The 20,442-nt window shown below is 38.1% G+C and overlaps 1 protein-coding gene across 1 annotated transcript in view; it reads right to left on the bottom strand.

Annotated features, from left to right (window-relative positions):
• Positions 1 to 19,496, bottom strand: part of ABI3BP (ABI family member 3 binding protein) — a 140,763-nt gene extending 121,267 nt beyond the window's left edge. The window contains exon 1 of the mRNA XM_017731863.1: positions 19,300 to 19,496. Within this exon, the coding sequence (XP_017587352.1) occupies positions 19,300 to 19,378 (79 nt within the window). The 5' untranslated portion in view covers positions 19,379 to 19,496. The remainder of the gene's footprint in view (positions 1 to 19,299) is intronic.
• Positions 19,497 to 20,442: the final 946 nt, after the last annotated feature.

The raw sequence follows: 20,442 nt of genomic DNA, 5'->3' as shown, positions 1-20,442 counted from the left end.
TTCCTTCCTTCCTTCCTTCCTTCCTTCCTTCCTTCCTTCCTTCCTTCCTTCCTTCCTTCCTCTCAGTAATTGCAGACTAATATTCAAAGTTCCTCTAGACAACTACATACTCATTCTCTGGTATCACCCCAACATACTCTGCTTCTTTTAGAGAAATTCTAGTGACTAGAGTTGCCAAGAGACCAAAACCCTCACTTTGTTTTAGTAGATGATTTGAGCATCTGCAGTTGTCTGCACACAGAATGTAAAGCCTTAAGCCAACACTTTATGCCTCTTCCCTTTATAGAAAGAAGCGTACAAGTAAAACTGATGGAAAACATCTGCCTCCCTTCCTTTATCTAAAGAGTGATCAAGAAACATCATTCAGCCAGGAAACTGTCACAATTTTCCAAAGGCAACTCTGCCAGGTTCCAGAAGACTGCAAGGCTTCTAGAAAACTAGTTCTCTGGCATTTTCAGCAGTGCAATACCTTCACGGGAAAAAGGGCAGCAGTTGCTTCCTAATCTCTGTGACATCCTAACTCCTTTATTTTCCCTACTTTTTTTAGATGTGCAACTCTGAATACTGACAGGGCTCCAGATAGCACAAACCAGGAAGAAAACACAGCAGACTTCAAATGCCTCTAATGAGCTTAGTAAAGACACTTAGAAAAAAGTGGTAAGAAAATTTAAGATTATTATCTCTGATTGACAGTGAGCTAAATCTGTTGAAATTATAGATTCTTCAAAACCCTAACTTTAGAGAGTTGAGCAGTATTGAAATTATGGTCTCCTGGTCTCTATTGAGTATTCATGTCTAAGAATAAAATAACACTTACAGTACTTAATTCAAATATGGTAATTTGATTTCCATAATAAATTTATTAATCACTCTCAAAACTGAATTTACCAAAAAAAAAAAAAAATTAGTAAAGATCTATTTAATTTTAAATTTACAATAATTTCACCCTTTTCCCCCCCACAATTGTATTTACATATCTATCAACCAAACTTTACATCAATTTGAAGACTTAATTCTATATCAAGATTAAATTGAACTGGGTCTGATTTCAGTTAGATAGGTAGCATCGCTTATTTGTAAGCAGTCAATTATAGTGACCAAGTGTCTTGATTTCATTAAAGCCTTAAAACTCTCAGTGAGGTTTCTACAATTAGAAAGTTTAAACAGGATCCCAAAACAGTAGTGGCTTTGAGATAAGACCCTTTAGACCTCTTTTTTATAGCTAGTATATCAAAACCACCAAGAGAGCTTTTAAAATCAAAGACAGTTCTGGCAGAAAATAAATAGGAATCATGTATTTTTAAAAAGAGAGAACAAGGCAGAAAAGAAGAAAAGGAGACAAATTTGAAATAAGTTTAAAAAAATCCTTGTCCTCACCGCCCTGTCTTGACAGGGCTGGTCCTTTTCCTCTAATTTACTTTTAAGTACAGTGATGGCCTGGATGGCAACAAATATTTCAGAGTCCCTGTAGGGCTTAGGAAAAAACATTAGGAAAAAATTCTTTAGGTTGGAAAAGACCATCAAGATCATCAAGTGCAACCCTAAACCCAGCCCTGCCAAGTCCACAACTAAACCATGTCCCCAACAGCGAAATCTACACACATTTTAAATACCTCCAGGGATGGTGACTCAAACCTGGTCAGTCTGTTCCAATGATTCATGATCCTTTTGGTGAAGATATTTTTCCTAATATCCAATCTAAATCTCCCCTGGCACAACTTGGGGCCATTCGCCCTTGTCCTGTCACCTGTTACTTGGGAAAAGAGGCTGATGCCCACTTGGCCCCTACACCCTCCTTTCAGGTAGTTGTAGAAAGAGATAAGGTCACCCCTGAGCCTCCTTTTCTCCAGCTCCCTCAGCTCCTTGTCATAAGACTTTTGCTCCAGACCCTTCACCAGTTTTGTGGCCCTTCTCTGGACATGCTTCAGCTCCTCAACATCTTTCTTGCAGAGATGGACCCAACATTTAATACAGGATTTGGAATGCAGCCTCACCAGTGCCAAGTACAGGGGGGCGACCACTGCCTTAGGCCTCGTGGCCACACTATTGCTAATCCAGGCCAGGCTTCCATTGGCCTTCTTGGCCACCTGGGCACACCCTGGCTCATGTTCAGCTGCTGGCAACCAGCACACCCAGGTCCTTTCTCACCAGACAGCTTTGGGTTATCATGAGCCAGATGCAGGATCCAGCATTTGGCCTTGTTGAAGGTACACAATATCCACAACCTTTCCCTCACCCAGTAAGTGAGTGACCTTGTCATAAGAGGAGATCAGGTTAGGCAAGCAGGAGCTGTCTTTCCTAAAGCCTAACCCAAAGAGCAGCAAAGAGCAAGGCAGACAAATCTCCTTCACTTTAACTTAGCTGCATGTTTTTTCAGGGAAAATAACTGCTAAAGCAACAACACAGATGCCACACTTCATATGACTAAACCACATTCCTGTTCATGGGCTGTGTGCATTCCAGAACCACTGAAAATGAGGGATGAATATTAACCGGTAAAACAATAAATGACCAGTTTCTGGAAGCATATGAACAGCAGTGGAGCAACCAAGGACAAGGAGAGCTCAATCCTACGTGCTGCACAGACACTGCCAATCTAGTCAAGAGAGGGCCATCCTGGAGCAATAAGGATATAAGGACTTCATATAAATTAGCTTGGCAAATGGGGACTGCCCCCAGGAGCACATTAGCAATATAGATTTCATTTGTGTTGATCTCACAGTGTTTTGAACAACTACTCAGGAAAGCATTCTCATTCTGAGTAATATGTCTCTTTTAGTCACCACTCAGATAAACATTCATTAAATATAATTGAATGGACAAGGGAAGTAACAGGAACTTCATGGTTATCATACTGTGATAAGAATCTATTTGATTTTGAGAAAATAATTTTGTCGTATTAGGATTTCAAGAGACCTTTTTTCCCTGCATCTCCTTGATGAAAGACTTGAATGATAAACTAGATGCCCTCTAATTCCATTCATTTGTGTCAGTTTTTGGCATTTGTTAGTGAAACTCTGGTCTTAAGTATTTGCATTTATAGTGTAATTCTTTTATATTGAGGCCATTTCCAAATGGCAGATTCTGAGATCCATAGCTACCTCTGAAACACAGTCTTTCCCTCCACGCTTGCCAACAGAAATTCCACACTGATCTGCAAGTATTCTCTTCAACAAAAGTCAGTTGATGGCCAAGATCGGCAGGAGAAACTGTGCAAAGCACATCTGAAGTAAAAGCACTATGTTAAGTGCATCAGAGCACTTGCAGTGCTGGAATCACTCTAAGGAAAGGAGTCTGCCTATACTGGGAGAGAATGAAAGACAGCTTGATGAATCAGCTGCCTCATAAGAGAACCAGCTACCACCAACTCTTTAGAAAGAGGAAAAGAGCTACCAATGGCCTGAAGAATCCAGCTGGAAGTACCATAGTTTGGCTAGTTGGAATGCATAGGCAACAGGAGACAAAAGCAAAAAAATACTGAAACTTTTAAAAGTCTAGATATTACTTTCACTCATACCAGGAGTCTACTGCACAGTTTAAGTGTGCATGGCATCTTGTGACAAAATACAGTCCTATTTTTTGGTTTTATCCATAGAGTGAAGATCCTTGAACTCTGCGCTACAAAACTAGAGGGTGAATACAGCTGTACTGTATTACAGCAAATTTGGCTTTGTTGCCAGAATTCCATTTGCCTTACATTGAAACTGTTTGTTTTCCACCGTTTCAAAGACTTTAGGGGCCATGAAGGCAAGACCCAGCACTGCCTCCCAGAGTGCTAGACAAATGAAGTGTGTCTTATGAAAATATATTAGCACCATCTATTTGTAAGCACCACCTCACTGATTCAAATCATTCACAGCAGTGCTTTGATTTTTCTAAATCTGGTGTCATAGTACCACTAGGCAAGTTTTCAATGATAATCTAACACTATGAAAATTTTATTTTCTGCTCTTTTATATTTTTGTGTTTATTTTGGCTGCCAAAAATGGAGAAATATTGGTTGCTTGGCTGCAACCCAAATACAGCTTAAAATGGGAAACATTTAAAAATAGCTCTGTTTCTATGTAGTAGAATAAACAAGACACACTTCTAAAGCAGCCACAACCACAGAATCATGGAATAATTTAGGGTGGAAGGAACTTCTGTAAGTCATCTAGTACAACTCCCTGCTCAAAGCAGACCTCAAGTTGCTCAGGGCCACATCTAGCTGAGTCTTGAACACCTCCAAGGACATAGATTCCATAACATCTCTGGGGTAACCTGTTTCAGTGATTAGCATACTTCTGTTAAAAAAAACCAAAGTCCTAACATCTAACTGGAATTTCCCATATTCCAGTTTGTGCCCAGTGCCTCTTGCCAAATTACTCTGCACTTCTGCAGAAAATCTGTCTTTGTATCCTCCAGTCAGATAGCTGAGGACAATGTTTGATCCTTTCTCATGGCAGATTACATCAGACACTAACATTCCTAGCCATGAAATTCACACTAACAAGTACTCTGAATGATGAAAGTAGATGCTGTATGAAGAGGGCAACCAAGAATACCTTACTAGGGGAGGGTGAGCTAACAGCCTTGCATGTAGTTTTGTCATTTGCAAATGAAGTTCCCCAATTAATTATTTTTTTCCAAGTATTATTACGCCTACACAAGTCTAGCATTGCTTCAGAAGAATAGGCTGTCAACATGCAGCACTTAACTTTGCAAAACACAAACAAGCATGCCTATCTACAAAAAACTAACTCTTAAGCTCTCAGCTTACACCTTCAAACTACTTTCATTTCAGAGGGCAACTTTACTTAGGTGTATCGACATTCTTAACAGAATGCACACAGCAAATAAAACAGCATGAACTGTATTTCCCCTCTGTACTTCTTTAATATCTGAGGCAATTTTAGCAATTTAAATGATAGAGAAATTCACTACTAAAAGGGTATGAGTAGCTGAAATATGTAGTAGGGAAACTCCTCAATACTGATGTTCAGCTGAAGGTAGTGACGCGAAAGGAAGAGATGCACTGTGAGGGCCCAGGGTCAGTCCCATCCCTTCCTGTGCCCTTTCTCACAGCACTCTTTCAAGGTTACTGACACCTTTTCCTCCAGTTGCTGTGCACATTTAGTTTTATTAATGCTAATCAGAAATATGCTGCTCTTTAATGTTTTAAGCTAAATATATACTTCTGAAAGAAAATTGTTGGAGCGTTTACATTACAAAATTACACAGGTTTTAAAACTTCTTTTGCCAATTCCTAGTGATCACTACAGTTCAGAACTGAGTTAAAAAGCTGTACTCATTAATACTTTAGGACCAGTTAGGTCAATGCAGAGGTAAAGATGTAGTTATCAGCAATTCCAGCTTCTATATAGCTACATAAATCATTGTACAAAGGAAATTTGTTGCTCATATGATGCCGCCTGTTTTGCCTGTTTTCAGGTCATTCAAGAACTTCCCTGAAGTTCCACTTCCATCTTTATAACTATCTCCCTCCCAAGGCTTCTTGAACATGCTGGTTGAAAATTATTTTTTATTTGACTTAGTAACTGTCGTTATATTTAGGGTGCAAAGCTGGAAAGAGTCTGGATTTAAACTTGGGATCCCACTTCAGTGGTCCAACCCCCAATTCCAGCTTTCATTCTGCAGGTCATTTCTCATTATTTATTAAAATAGGAAACAAAACTGAAAACAAGAAAGAAATCTGTTTGAAAATAACCAAGTCTGCAGCTCTGATGGAAAAGGGAACAGGAGTTAGACTTCTGAAAACTTCTTTGATATGACTTAAAACAACCTGGCCCTGGCTCCTCTTGTGAGATACAGTTTAATTTTTATTTTAAACCTTAGAAAATTCCGCTCCTTTATGTGTCCAGTTAGTAAACTTAGTTTGGTGTTTAAAGGTAAAAATTTCATTTAAATAAAATTCAACATTGAACAATTCAACATTTTTGAAGGATAGGGACAAAACCAAGCCTATCCATTATTTTCAATGCATAATGCCTTCTAAAATGCCTTCAAGTTGAATAATTTTTGATAGATAAAACTTTTGAAATAAACAGCACACAAATTTAAAAGGACAAGAAAAAAAATCCTTGTTAATAAAACAACCTGAAACCCTTATTTCAATTTAGATTATGGATCACTTATTTGTTGTAGGATAAAGCTTAATCTAGATCTGATGTCTTTAGGTTCTCCAGGGCCTTGCTCCCCTGGCTTTACTCTCAAAGCTCCTTGTTTGTTGTTTTTTTTTCCAGATTGGCCTGGCATGTATTTTTCTGGATGTAATTTCACCTGGACAGAGCTGATGTCACAGTGACTGCATCTTGTCCAGAAGAGCTGTCTTTCCAATCCTGGCTCCTTCTTCTGTCCAAGGAAACCTGTCCAAGGCAACTCCACCCAGGCTGGGCTACCAAGAAAACTGTGTCCTGGCCAAAGAACCTGACAGATTCTACATAAATATATTCAACAGAGGCAAGCAGAAGACTGCGGGGAGCAAGAAGAGTCTCCCAAATTTTCTAGGTGTAACTTCCTTTTTTTAAGCCTTTAAAGAGCATCAGTCAATGCAAACTCCAAAAGAGAAATGTGGTCTTTGGACATGGCCTCATACAAGGTGATCATATTTTAGACCTGATCAGCTGAATAAAAGCAGGGACTTTCTTTGACAACAGTTCTTCCTCAGGAGGAAAACCTCAACAAAACACTAAGAACCTGAGCAGGTGAAGAATTCAAATGCTGTTGGTCTGGCTCTGCCCATAAACAACAAATGTATTGAAGTGATTGGTATTAAAGACCATAGACCTCAATGCAACAGCTTTCTTATAACCATGTTCATGAGCAGGCAGTGCATCATCACTGCCATTAACCTACTCTGTGGCAGGCAGTGTTTGGCATCACCACTTCCTTAAGCCACTTTTCATTCATGAATATCAGTGCATTTTTTTAAGAATTGAAAATCAAAGGCATAATGAAAACCACTATCTGGAACTGCAGTCGCCTTTGCTTCTGCGAGAAGAGGGACGACATCACACTTTACAATCCAGGATTTTAGCGTTTATTACTGAGTGCACACATAATCTGCTACATGGGTTGTTACTGTGTACCCAGATTGTAGTGAGGGACTCATTTCTTACAGCCAATTTGGAGTCTGTTCCTTACATGTGGTCACCATTTATTACATCATAATACATAGGGGTTTTTTTCACCGTGTGACTACTCATCTGGGGATCTTTTGAAACACTTTGGGAGGAATCATTCAAAAGAAGAATATCAAAATAACTGCCGGCAAGAAAATATAAATTCTACTGTGTTAGAATAAGGCACCTCCAAATTAACATTTAAAAAACCCCAAGCAGTAATAAATTGAAATTTGCATGTATATCTTTGCTAATAGAACAAAATAGGTAGTCATATATTGAAATCCTCTGTCTGTCATAAGTATTACCTTATCTGACATAATCCAAGCAGTTGAAAGAGCAAGTCTTTAGCTCAGTATTCTGTACTAGCATTGTCTTAGATGGTTTTAAAGCTAACTTTGTTTTACTTCCTTCTGTGAATCAGCACATGGTAATTTTATAAGGACAAAACTGCTTAAACATTTATTTAGACAGCTAGGAGGATTTACAAGCTATACTAACAGAATAAATTTGAAACTAGCATGTATTTCCAATCCTCTAGTTGTAAATTAATCTGTAAATCTCAGAATCACCAACATGTCTAGGTATGTTTCAAAATTGTTACCTTCTCTATTTTAAATCTGAAGAGATGGATCCCAGTCCTTTCATGCACTAGTTCTCACTTCTGAAAAGATCTCTTATCACTAGTAGATAAGTACATAGAGCACTGCAAAACAGACCAACTTGATAAATCCAGGAAAAAAGGCAAAGTCAATGACTAGAGGTACAGAGTCTGTTACCCAGGAAAGAAGCCTGAAAAAATAGGAGTCATCAACCTTAGAGGGAAAGTACATGGATAGATGTGAAGACAGTATCCAAACATATATGGCAAACAAACAAATTCCTGAGGAAAAGCAGTGTAAGTAAGTTCTGCTCCGCATCTGTGAAGAGAAGTTACAAACTGTAGCAAGGAAGATATCTGGAAAATAGGCAGTTATACTCTGGAACAAACTGTCTCAGGAATAAGAACAAGGTGGTCAAAATGAGTTCAGGGAAGTCCATTTCAGCCCTATGTTTCCTTGTAAAAATGAGTATTTTTCCACTTGAAGGCTACTACTTTTGTTCTGCACATCTAAGTATGCACCATAAAGCCTCAAGGAGGGCTGCCCTCCTCAGTGCTCTGCGTGAATTCCAATATCCTACTTCATACCTCTAACACATAGAATGAAAATCCAGTAAGGCATGATCTCTTCAGTATATAGATAAGCTTGAAAGAACAGCCAGGGAGAAGCAAGATTAATTTGTTATGTGAGAACGGAAAAATATCTCAGTGCAATTGATTGAGTAAAGGCAAGACAGAGCATCCAGGAAACCACAAGCTGTTCCCCCTAACCTCAGTCACCAGGAACAGTCACACTTATGCATGTGATGAACAAGAAGGTGATTTGGAACAGCCAGAGCAAATTTACCAAAACCAGGCAGTCCAGCAAAGCCTGCTGCCTTCTGTAATGTTATTACTGGGTTTGCATATAATTGGAAAGGGGTGAATATAATTTACTTCAAGTGTGGCACAATTTCCACAGGTATCCTTCCTGTCAGACTGGAGAAATGCAGACCGGATGCCTACTTTATGGGGTAGATGGAAAACTAGGCTCAAAGAATAGCAGTCAGTGGTTAAAAGTCCAAAGTTCCCTTTGATACCCCTTTGATATTACTCAAGAACCTCTTTCTGGTTCTTGAGCAACATCCAGTGTAAATCCTATACTCATTTCAGTGAGGGAGAATGTTTTGTGCTTTGTGTACATTTGGAAAACAACTTGGGTTGGGCAAATAGAAGCAGATGAGTTGTCCATAATGACCTGCTTTGAAATTGAAGGAAAACAAACTAGATTGAGACACCCATTCAGAAACAGGTAAAATTCTATTTATAAGCCCTCCCATTATGCTGGGTATAGTTGAAGCAGGAATCTTTAAAATAATATGCAAAAAGATGGAAATGGAATGGGATTCTCCTTTTTCTAAGTCACAACGGTTTTCCACTTCCAGCATTGCAACCCTCATATGACCACAGAAAATATCTGTGTTCTCTGCTCAAAATATCACCCAAGATATACAGGACTTCAAATACAGCAGGGATTAATAGCTCTGAATGGGCACTTGGCAAAGGTGCTTGCAATATTCTGTGTTAACTTTGGAATAAATTCCCCACTTTTTAGAGGCAAACAGATGATAAAGCAATTAAATATCTGAAGCACACATAAGAATTCTTAGGCGGTGTTGTATATAAAATGCTAAACTCAGAAAGAGTAAGAAAACTTCGTCAGTTAACAAAAGCAGTACTGAAATATGAAATTCTATTGAACTATGACAACTATGATTTGGACTTGTCAGTGTAGTCAAGTCTGTCAACAAAGCTTTTAGCCAGTTACTTCCCTTCAGTTTAGAAAGCTGTAGACACAAACAAACAAACAAAATGGAAATTTTTAAAAATTGCCCTATGTTTCCAAAAGAGCAGTCAAAATAAAGTGGTTTCACTTATGTTCCTGGTGTCCAAACTGAACGTTCTCACACATGTCTATGACACTTGCTGGATACAGCCCAGTCCTATAAGGATTGATTCCAACTGCACATAGTTTTTCCAGCTGGAAAATGTATCTCATCTCGCACCATTAGATGAGACAGATCTCAAGACTGATGACCTGGCTTCTTACTACTACTCTAAAAAAAACCCCAACAAAAACCCCAACAGATCAAGAAAAATCAGAGGTGATCCTTTTTATCTTCTTCTATATTGTTCCACATTCTGAATTTTCAGAGATCAAAGGAAAGATTCTACAGTTCAAACACATCTGGAGAAAGAAGCAATGAATTGCCAGTACATCTTTAATTTTAAAAAGTACTAATAAATACTTCATAAGTTTAGAATGTATTATTGAATTCCTAAATTTAACAGAAATTCTTCTTCAGCACTATGAACACATTGCAAAGCACAGGCATTTTTAACTTGTCTTAAGAAAACTGAAATATGAAGGAAATGGTTCTAAATCAGTGGATTACAGAAAATAATGGACACCAAGCCTAGTAAGTATACAACACGTAAGATAAAAGCTATGTCTATGATTAAGTGAGTACTAATATAAGACAAATACTTATTTTTGCTACTGAAGGTGTTTCATCTTTTCTTCCACATATTTCCCTTCCCACCCAGGATATGGCACAGAGTTTATGTTCTCTGACTATATTTCCAAATTCTTTCTCTGTTGCATCACCTGCTCTATTTTCACCATGTTGCCTTTTATCTACAGAGATGAAAGAACGCTGTAGGAAGTAATCTCTGTTTCCAACCCATCTTTTTATGTCTATACTTACTTCTTTTAATAAATTCTCCAGCCAATGTTTCATTGAAAAATGCCAATAAAGAATGCTATTGGCTACACAAAAGGAAGGCTTATGAAAATTTTGGGGTGGAATGGGGGCACATACCTCTAGGGGCACGAAACCATTAGCTAAGCAATCTTTGTAGGCCTGACTTTGCATTTTACTTGTACTTCTCTCAGGCATGTATCCAAATGCTCATGGAGAATTTATGGTATGTAGGAAGCTATGTCTCTCTCATTACTGATCTTTTAACCCAGTGTGCAGTAGATTACAATAATTCCCAAGGAATGCTCTCTGATTTAAGAGAGTATTAAGCACATAAATAATGCTTCGCGACTTTGGAGTTTTAAAATGAGATGGTTGTCCCTGCGCCAGGATTTTTGACAACTGACAAGTGTTTTAATACTACAAAAACAAATTACTGGAAAATAATCTAGAAGGGACAGGTCATGGAAAAAATTGTTCACAAATACCTGAAATTTCAGCAGGGCATAAATGAGATTATCTATTCCCTACATGTGGTGGAATATCTGTAATTGTTCTACATCCTTAATACTACGAGCAACCTCACATTGCCTTCAAATAAATATAATAATAGCACATGATGTCCCTTGCTAATTGCTGTAAGTATTTCTGAGTGGAAAGGGAGCACAATAAACATCTGTTACATTACTGAGAAACTGCTTTCTAAGAATTCATAGCTGTACATTAACAACATACTAATGCTTATATCAACTGCTATTTGACCCTGCTACTAAAATTGTGAGAGTACAGGGGATTGCTGAAAGTGTAAAAGATTAAAACAAATAATTTTTGACCCAAAGCATTTACCAAAAATGAGCAAGGTCCCACTCTGCCCTTGTGTGTGCACATCCATGCCTCAGTGTACTAGAGAGTCTATGTGAAATCACACTCATGACTTTATTACCTGTGCGCAAGTTAAGTATAGATTTTCCATTGGAGCAAAAATCCCCAAATCTGCCAACAAGTCAAAAGAAATTCTTCAGCTAAAAATAATTGCATAATTAGTATTTTAATACTTTGAAAAAAAATCTTACTTATGTTTATACAGACCTGATTAACAAAGGACATAAATTAACTCCTACTCCATAATACCAAGTCACATCAGATGTGTCAGCTGCTAAGGTGCACTGAATAACCAACACAAGCAAAAAGACATTTCTATTAGAATTGCCAGTTTTTGTGTTCCTCATAACTAAACCAAAGAGCAGGAAGGAATGCTGAAGAGATGCAGTATTGGTGCTTGTCAGATCATAGCTAAAAGCTGGTGCTCATCTGTAAGGTGGCAAATGATGAGCTGCCACTGTGGAGCAATTTCATAGTCATGTTCACACAATAAATAGCTGTTAATAAGCTTTTTGACAAAAGAAGGAGACCTATTGATTCAAGCTGAACATGAAACCCCACCACTTTTACCTGAGTTAGCTCTTCATCAAACTAAGACAATTCATGCTTCTTAAGCCTGACTGCAGCCATTTTCCTGACTGTGAAACAAGCTGCACACTGCGCTATAAATAAAAACTCTGCCCTGCCATTTAATCCAACTACTTCAGTGTTCGTGTGAGCCACAGAATGGAACTCTGCCAAAATGTTCAGGTCAGAATGTAGAGTTTTCTTTCTATTATTTGTATCCCAAAGCTCAAGTTCTTACCAACTTTCAGGCTATTGCACCCATGCCTTAATTTTCAGCATTTGTGCATATTGCGCAGACACACTGAGGTTTCAAAAGAAAAGTGGTAAGCGATAAGGTCTGAAAGTCTTGTAATTTTCCCAGTGTGTATTTTTCTTGTTCATGTATAGGCTTGAACTGTGGTAATGAGGTAATCTAAATTGCCAGAAAATGTGTTAACTTCGAAGTCAGAAAATGATCTGCTGGGACATTTCAAGCATACTTATTTGTATTTTTGAACCGACCACAGTTTTACACATTCTAAAATTACTCCAGACTTTTACATCATAAAAAGAAAAATTAAAGTGAATAATTAATATAAAGCAGATATTGCAAGCAGCTGACAAAAGAAGAAAAGTCTTTTCCAAATGTGAGTTTAAAAATAATGTTATCCCACATACACTCTCAGCCTTTTAAAATTGGCCAGGTTCCCAAAGTATTAATTATGTAAACTCATATCAAGCACTCTGTGGCCATTTATAGATTCATAAACTAATGCCACAACTGCAGGTGATTGGAAAGAATCTTTTCCCACTCCATTGAATTGTGCTTTTCCTGAGCAGATTTCAAGAATAATGCAAAACCTTAGAACTATATAAAATGCTGAAATAGCCGTACCAAAAAATTCCCTCATACTCTGAGAATCCATTTTGCCATCAACTCTTCAGCTTGAGAAAGAGTATAGAACTACAATTTCTTTTTAAGTACATACAGTGATATTCTAGTGTTAGCACACCATATACACACACAAACTAAATAAAAATCAAATCACATGCAGAGGTTTAGGCACTTCATTAAGCTGGGTTTTATCGAAGTAGATTTATTCACATGGAGCCCTCATGCCTGATAACATACTTGTTCAAGGTAAACAGGATTTATATAAGAGCCAAGGCTACAATTAGCCTAAGAAAAATTGTGGATTCACTTGCCTCATTTATTTTTCTTCCAGAAGATGCTCTAAATAATACTAAATTATTGCAAAGTGATGGACCTCAGCAACAATTCTAAAGCATTTTAGAGAACACAGGTTATATTTTGTCTACCAACCTCTGAACAAGTGCAATAAACACTCTCCTCCAAACTGGGAGAAAAGTAGTTTTCCTCTCAAAAAAAAGCATTCCCTATCTCCCTGCTTTTAGGTCTAGAATCCTCAAAGCTAGTGCCTCAACTTTTTGCCAGCATTTTATTCAGCAGTTCTGCAGCAGTGAAGACTCTGTGTTGATATTCTGAATGCAACCATCCTTCTGTAACCTTGCCTGGATATCTGCACACTATGATGACATAACTTTGGTTAAGCAGTGAGTGTAAAAACATTCAATTCTGGTGACCATAACTACAATCACAACTTCATGAACAGTAGAAACTCGGTGGTTCAAAACTTGATCTGTTTTTTCTTCAGCTTGATATGACACACACTGGTTTGCTCAAGTGGGGAGGTTTAGAGTTGATGTAGGCAGAGTAAAATGGCACATGATAGTTATGTTTTGAAGCATGGCTGTACTGGAAAAGATGGCCCAGGCCTTGCCCATAGAAAGGTTTCATACATGATGCTGCCAGTAGTCATCTTCATGACCACCATTCTCCCAGCACAATAAGACAAATACATATCTCACAAAGCAAACTTGTATTATACACTTTGTCCTGTATTGTAGAAAAAACAATTTTTATCTTAGAGTGTTTGAACTAAGGCCTGTCAGGCAAGTCTGAGTAGCATCTGGCCTGTTTCCAGCTGCCCTTTTCCACTTGGGAAGGTACTGCAGGCTGGGCTGTTTTACTAATGGCACCTATTTTAGGCTGCAGCCTGTCCAGAACACGAATACCTGCTTCTGTTCTCACCAAGATTCACCATGCCAGTGAGTAGGACTCCAATCATCTCCTGTGAAAGGCAATAGTCAAGAACGCTCCCCAGCAACAAATTTATCTTGCTCACAAACAATTTCAAGTCTGCACTTGAATTTCCCCAAGGAAAATAAATCCACTTGGAGCTGCATGAACAATTCTGACTATGGCAGGTCACTGCTAGCCATTTTTTCCCCCTAGAGAAGACAGAGGTTTTTGTTCCCACATGCAGTGTGTAGTGCATACCAGGTGAGTCCAAAGAAGCCTCAAACCCAATGTTCATTATTCACTGTATCATCATTCAACAGATACACAGACTATACTATCCATATACAGTAGGTCTGGACCCAGAGCAGCAGCAGGATTTAGCCTTTAGCTCTCCCCTCAAGTGAGTTATGGAGCTTGTCTTTCTGGAACACCTAGATCCAAAGATTATATGCAGGAGGGCTGGAAAATAATATTCAAAAAGTGATACTTGGGAACACTAAAATTAAAATGAAGAGGTGGAAGGTTATATAGATTACCCAGCAGTGAGATCATTTTGGAGGCCTTCACATGCAATGGAATTTAATTCTGGCAGAATCCACCCATATGTATCATCACAATGTTGCACCACTGACTGTGCCAGTATAAAAATGGAATTCTGGTATTGCAGATTATCTTTGAACTTGGAAGCCTGACACTCAGTACCGGGTTTTGATATGTTTATGTGCAAGCCTAGGACACAACTCTCTGCGTGATAAGATAACTGATTAAATGAACTGCTATAATTGTTACATTCTTACAGGCTGTTTTCATTTTCGGTAAGAATGACCCAAATTTGCCATGACATATCCAGAGACTGAAAACCCTTGTCACTCTATTACACCAGATGAAGGATCCCTTTTAAATTTCTTGTTGGACTTGTCATTTATGTGCCATTAAACATAAGAAAAACCCCCAAATTAATTTCACACTTCTTTTTCCAGACAAAACAAAAAATGAAGTTAAATAATTTAGTTCAAACTGGCCCTTCTTCATAAGAATGTTTTTTAAAGGTTAATGCATTGTGCATTTTGAAAAATAGTTCCCAGAAAGATGTTTTGTAAACCATGGGGAGAGTAACATATAAACCACATGTCATTTCAGTCCTTTTGTGATATTTTGATATGCCAGCTTCACTGCATGTTCAAAAACCCACAGCTTCCAGGAGAATTTCCCCTGTCTTACAATTTTTGTCCTGCCATCCTACAGCTACTAAAGGGGTGCTTCTGGGAGGAGGGGAGAGGGCAGCACAAAAGTTTAAGGTTTGGCTGTTGCAATATAATAACTGTGACACATTGAAATAACTCTACATTGTTTTAACTGTTTGACACTAGTAAATGAAAACACATGCTGAGTTTATCCTCTGCTTAGTAAGACATATTACACAACATGGCGTAGACAGCAAACTTAGCTATGAATAAAATTAGCCTATTCCTTTCACAAATATCAAAGTTTGGGAGTCTACTGTAAATACAGCATTTACTCTCGAAGGGATGTCAGTTATAATTACCTTAAGGTACAAATATTAGCCAGTAGCTATCTACAGTATCAGACCAAACATATTGTAGTTCCAAACAAAGTAAAAAATCCTCAGTGTAAAACAACTGTTTTTCCCACTTTTCCCCACAACTTACAACTGTAGATACACAGAAGTTTTGGATCTGGTTTTCCCTATAGGACTCTGTAAATCAGGCTTTTTCACATGGTCCCCTAAGAAATGTCAAGTCCATATACTTTTTCCCTAAGAAGACAGCAACCAGGGGAAAGCCGAATTAAGGTTTCCTGAGCCCTTCCTGGACAGCAGAGTAGGACAGGCCTGAGTACTGGAAAGTAGAACAAAGATGGACCTGAATTCCACTGTACCTGATGACTAATTCAAATAGCAGGAAAACCACAGTGGTCAGAAACATGTCAAAAAATCCCGTGAAAACAAACCAGAAAAACACTCAGATTCCTCGTTTAAGTAACTTCATAAAACTGCATTTTTATAAGGAGGGATCAACCCCAAATTCTTTTCATCTCTAACAAAGTAAAACAGAACATAAACATAGACAAAAGCTACTGAAAGCAGAGATTGTAGTGAAAATCCACATTTCCATGCACATCTGTGCTGTAACTGGAAAGTCAAGTGACAAAATCAAAACATGAAATACTGTTTCACCAAACACTAAAAACTTGTTCCACAACTGTTGCCCTCAACATTTGTATCAGCTCCAACTGGAAAGATGCCAGTGAAACACGGTTTACAAGGCAGTACAATCTTGTGGATTATGTCCTGTACCTTGTTTATTCTGGATTCTGTGGCTTTGTTTTCTCATCTCTGTCTCAGACCCAGGATGCTCTGCTTACCAACTCATTCTCTAAAGACAAGACTTTTGGTCTGTACTTAATTCCTGTCTAGAGAGACGACACTGCATTCTTTAAGAATGGAACTTTTCTGTTTCACAGAACCATAAAAATTAGACAGAGTATGACAAGTTATAACGCTGGCACCCATGCCTTGCAACTGTTTCCACCCATTAATAAAGTTGAACTGAAGAATTACATATATTGGATGGCACTGACATAATGGCATAACGGGAGAGAGAAAAATAAATGGAAAATTTCTAATTAGAAGAAAACTTTAGAGGCTAGAAAAACAGAAAGCAGCTGAAATACTGGACGAAATATCATCCCTAATTGTACCATCATCTCCCACTCTGCTGTTCTGTGATCCCTCACATAATATTCAAAGGCAGTGACTGCAGAACTTTCTTAGCAGCTGATCTGCCAGATGAAACACATACATAATTGTAAAAAAACCACTGCCTTCATACTAAAACACAATACTCACCAGCCTTCCCTTCCCAATTATATTTTCTTTACTCGTTATTATTATTATTCCTCCAACAATGCCTTAATCTTTGAAGTCAAAATAATGAAAGAAAGAATTCGCTAATAAAGAACACTCTTTTGAGAACAACAATAATATTTTCTTTTTCATCCTAGTAAAACACACACTTGTGGAGGTGAAAATACAAAAATATATGTGAAAAGGGAGCAATTTGTGTTCCAGCCTCCTGACAAGCACATTTGCACACAGTGTCTCAAACAGCTCTGGAAGTCACTGTACTGGCTCTGTTCCTTTGCAGCTGCAGGAGGCAAGATGTTCCTTCCACCTTGTACCACTGAAAGGAAATCCCAGTCCATGAGACATGGGGTCAGTGTGTTTCACCTCTGGGAGAGAAGATCTGAGCACTAGAATTGCAAAGTGCTGGTAAGAAGGGCAAGATTTCCTCTGATAACCTGTTGCCACAAGTACCTGCACCACCAGAAAGCAAGTTTGGCTAGATTGCCCTCCTTCAAGTTATGGACTTGATTCCTCTGTTCCCCAGAGAGCAAGAGTGACTCTGAAGCCTCATACCTCGTGACTTAAAGAGCACAGAAATTCACTGGAATTTAAGCTTGCATAGCAAGGCAGAATAGCCCTCTTAAAAGAATATTACCACTACATATCTTCATTTTTAAAACACTTTAAGATTCACATATACTCTTTGGTTATGAAGAAAGTCTGTACTCCCTATCAAACAAGACAATGTTGTAGAAGAAAATCATTTGAGCATTTCCAGATAGCAGCTAAGTACTAATACACTTGCTTTTTCAACGCAGTTCTTTGTAAATAGTAAGTGGAGAGGCAGCTACAAACAAAAGAATTAGACTGATGTTTCCACACTGCAATGGGAGAAACTTAAAAATGCTATTTCACTGAAAAGAAATGAAGTTTCCACCTGCAGCTTTATGCACTCAGCAAACAGAACTTCACTTCTGCAATGTTATTTTAGGACAGAAAAAAAAACGCATGCCAGAGTTAATCTTGCAGTGGATTAGAAGCTTTGTCTGAATTTCACAGTTAGCATAAATTTAGAGCCACTATTCTACAGTAGTGAGCAGAAAGTCCAGTGAAACCACATTAAAAAGACAAGCACTGGAACAGTTCCTTCCCTCAAAGTAGGCAATACATACAAGATTCCTCTTTGGTCAACATAATCCTCTCTTAAGTCCTTTTTTGACAAAACTAAAGTGTTACAGTTAGCTTGACTTGAACTGCATATCTGTTACTTGCTGACTACGTATTGTTCCACTATTACCAGTATGCAGAAAACTCCACACTGGCTCCAGAAGATGAGATCAAAAGAAAGATACTTTCAAAAGAATATCATCCCAGGGAAGAAAGAAAAATAACAAAATCCTGGGAAAAAAAAGTCTCTTAAGGAGGGGTGAGGGGTGAAAAATCATCTCGACTCCCCAAAATACCTTTAGGTTCCCCTTCTATGGAACAGAATTTCCTAGGAAGCCCTCAAAGTGCTTATTTCTTAATAAACGTTTTCATAACTAAATCACAGCTTCCACTAAATGTCAGTGGCTGCAGGAGACTGCAGATGTAAAACGCATTACAAAGCACAGTGGACTCAAGCAAGCACTTCCACAAAGTGAGAGCAATACGTGCAGTACAGAAACAGTTGTGAAATTGCTGCTTTAATGCCAAGGCACTACGAAGTGTTTTACCATCCAGATAGAGAAATACTCTTTTAATTTTATGCTATGACTGTTCTTCCTGCAGTCAGCAATAAAATACTAATAAAATGCCAATGTTATGTGTGTCATATTACCAAGGAGGAGAAGAGATCACTGCCAGCTTTGCAAATCTACTGTACTTCCAGACTCTGGGAGAAAGAAATTGTTAAAAACATATTCACACAACTTTGGAGGGGCTTTTCTTCTTGTATAAATTTTAATCAATCATAGTTCTCTCCCTCAAAATGCATGCAACCTGACCCACAGTAGTCAAGTCCTACTGAATTGTTAAGGATGCATAAAAAGGGAAAGTATACAAGTTCTTTCAAAGACAGAACTGAAACCTTCCACCAGCAACACGGGGTGCTTCTAAGTCACATTGTCTTTAAGATATTAAACCATAGACCTGCACACTGCTGTCCGAATCACTATAAAATCATTAAATACAGTAACTTTGTTGCACAGTACTTCTCACTAGAGTCACAAGATACCATGAAAACTTCTGAGGTTATTTTATTCAAGAGCTTTAAGGTTGCTGTTCTACCTGGACTTTGCCCTTTTCACTGACCTTCTTTCATCTTTAATCCTTCTTACCTTTAATCATTCCTAACATGTTGAAAGCAAATTTCCATAACAAAACACAGGCATTAAAAATCCCAAAGCCCCACAACAAAAAAACAAACAAACCCCCAGAAAGTTGTCATAGCTACTTGCCTCTTGGCAATTTCTGAGCATTTCCCAGGTTTAGTGCAATATATCCACAGAAAAGAAGACAGACAAATCTTGACATCATGGTCACAAACCCAACCTCGCACTGGGAATGGCTCTGACAGGTATCACCCAAAAGTACCGCAGCTGCATTTAAGTGAACCGTTCTGTCTGTGACAAGAGGCAGCAACACTTTGACACAAGCTTAGTTTACACAGTGGGAGGAGACAGGATGACATCATTCACTCCCACTGCAAAATGAGAATTAGCATAAAAAAAAATATTATCAGGCTCCCCCTAGTATAATCTTCTGGGGTTTGTTACAAGGTCTTTTCCACCACTAAGGGTAAAACATTACCATTTTATTACTTACATTTCATGAAAATAAAATCATGAATATCAAACTTTCTATTAACTGAAAACTGATCTGAGAGACATTTTCACTGTTTTATCCAAGAAAGCTGGACTTAAACTGCAAAAACAGCATTTGCAGTACTCAGAGAACTGTTTGCTATATTGACCTCAGTATTTCTGCAATCTCAACATTTTTCTTAAGGTTAATTCAGGCTACTTGTGGCTTTCATCCAGGCAAAATAAATACTAGTTTAATTTGACATGACGTTATAAACAGGCATTGTAAATATTTATTCAGCAAAAGAACTGGACTTGAAAAATCTAAATGTCATTTTTTCACTTGTATCTAGTGTTGGCGATTTAAAAATACTTCATAATTTTCCCTTTCACAAATGTCTGGTGAGTCAATGGGTACAAAGCACACTGAAAGTAATAAAGCAATGCATCTCATTCCAGGCTGATCTTCTTACCAGCTACACAACTTTAAATAGAAAAGAAGTTCCATTTTTCCATTAAAAGCTGTTGCATTCCATGTTTACAATGAGCCAAGTAAGCACAGCATTTGGTCCCACTCACAAGTGAGAAGATGGGAAGGAAAGGGTGAAGGAGAAAAAGAGGAAGCAATAACAAAGAATTTAGTCTCAGTATCTGGAAAAGTTTCCAAAGAGATTAAATCTATTCATCTAAGTAGTGATATCTCTCTCTCTCTCCCCCTAGAAATAAAAACCCCAAAACCAAACAAGGAAAACCCCAACAAACAAAGAAAAGCCAAAACAGTCCCCTAGGGAAAAAAAA

Source organism: Corvus brachyrhynchos, unplaced genomic scaffold (assembly GCF_000691975.1).
Source record: "Corvus brachyrhynchos isolate BGI_N302 unplaced genomic scaffold, ASM69197v1 scaffold3, whole genome shotgun sequence".
In the NCBI taxonomy this organism is placed as follows: Eukaryota; Metazoa; Chordata; class Aves; order Passeriformes; family Corvidae; genus Corvus; species Corvus brachyrhynchos.
This window is presented reverse-complemented; position numbering and strand designations above follow the sequence as displayed.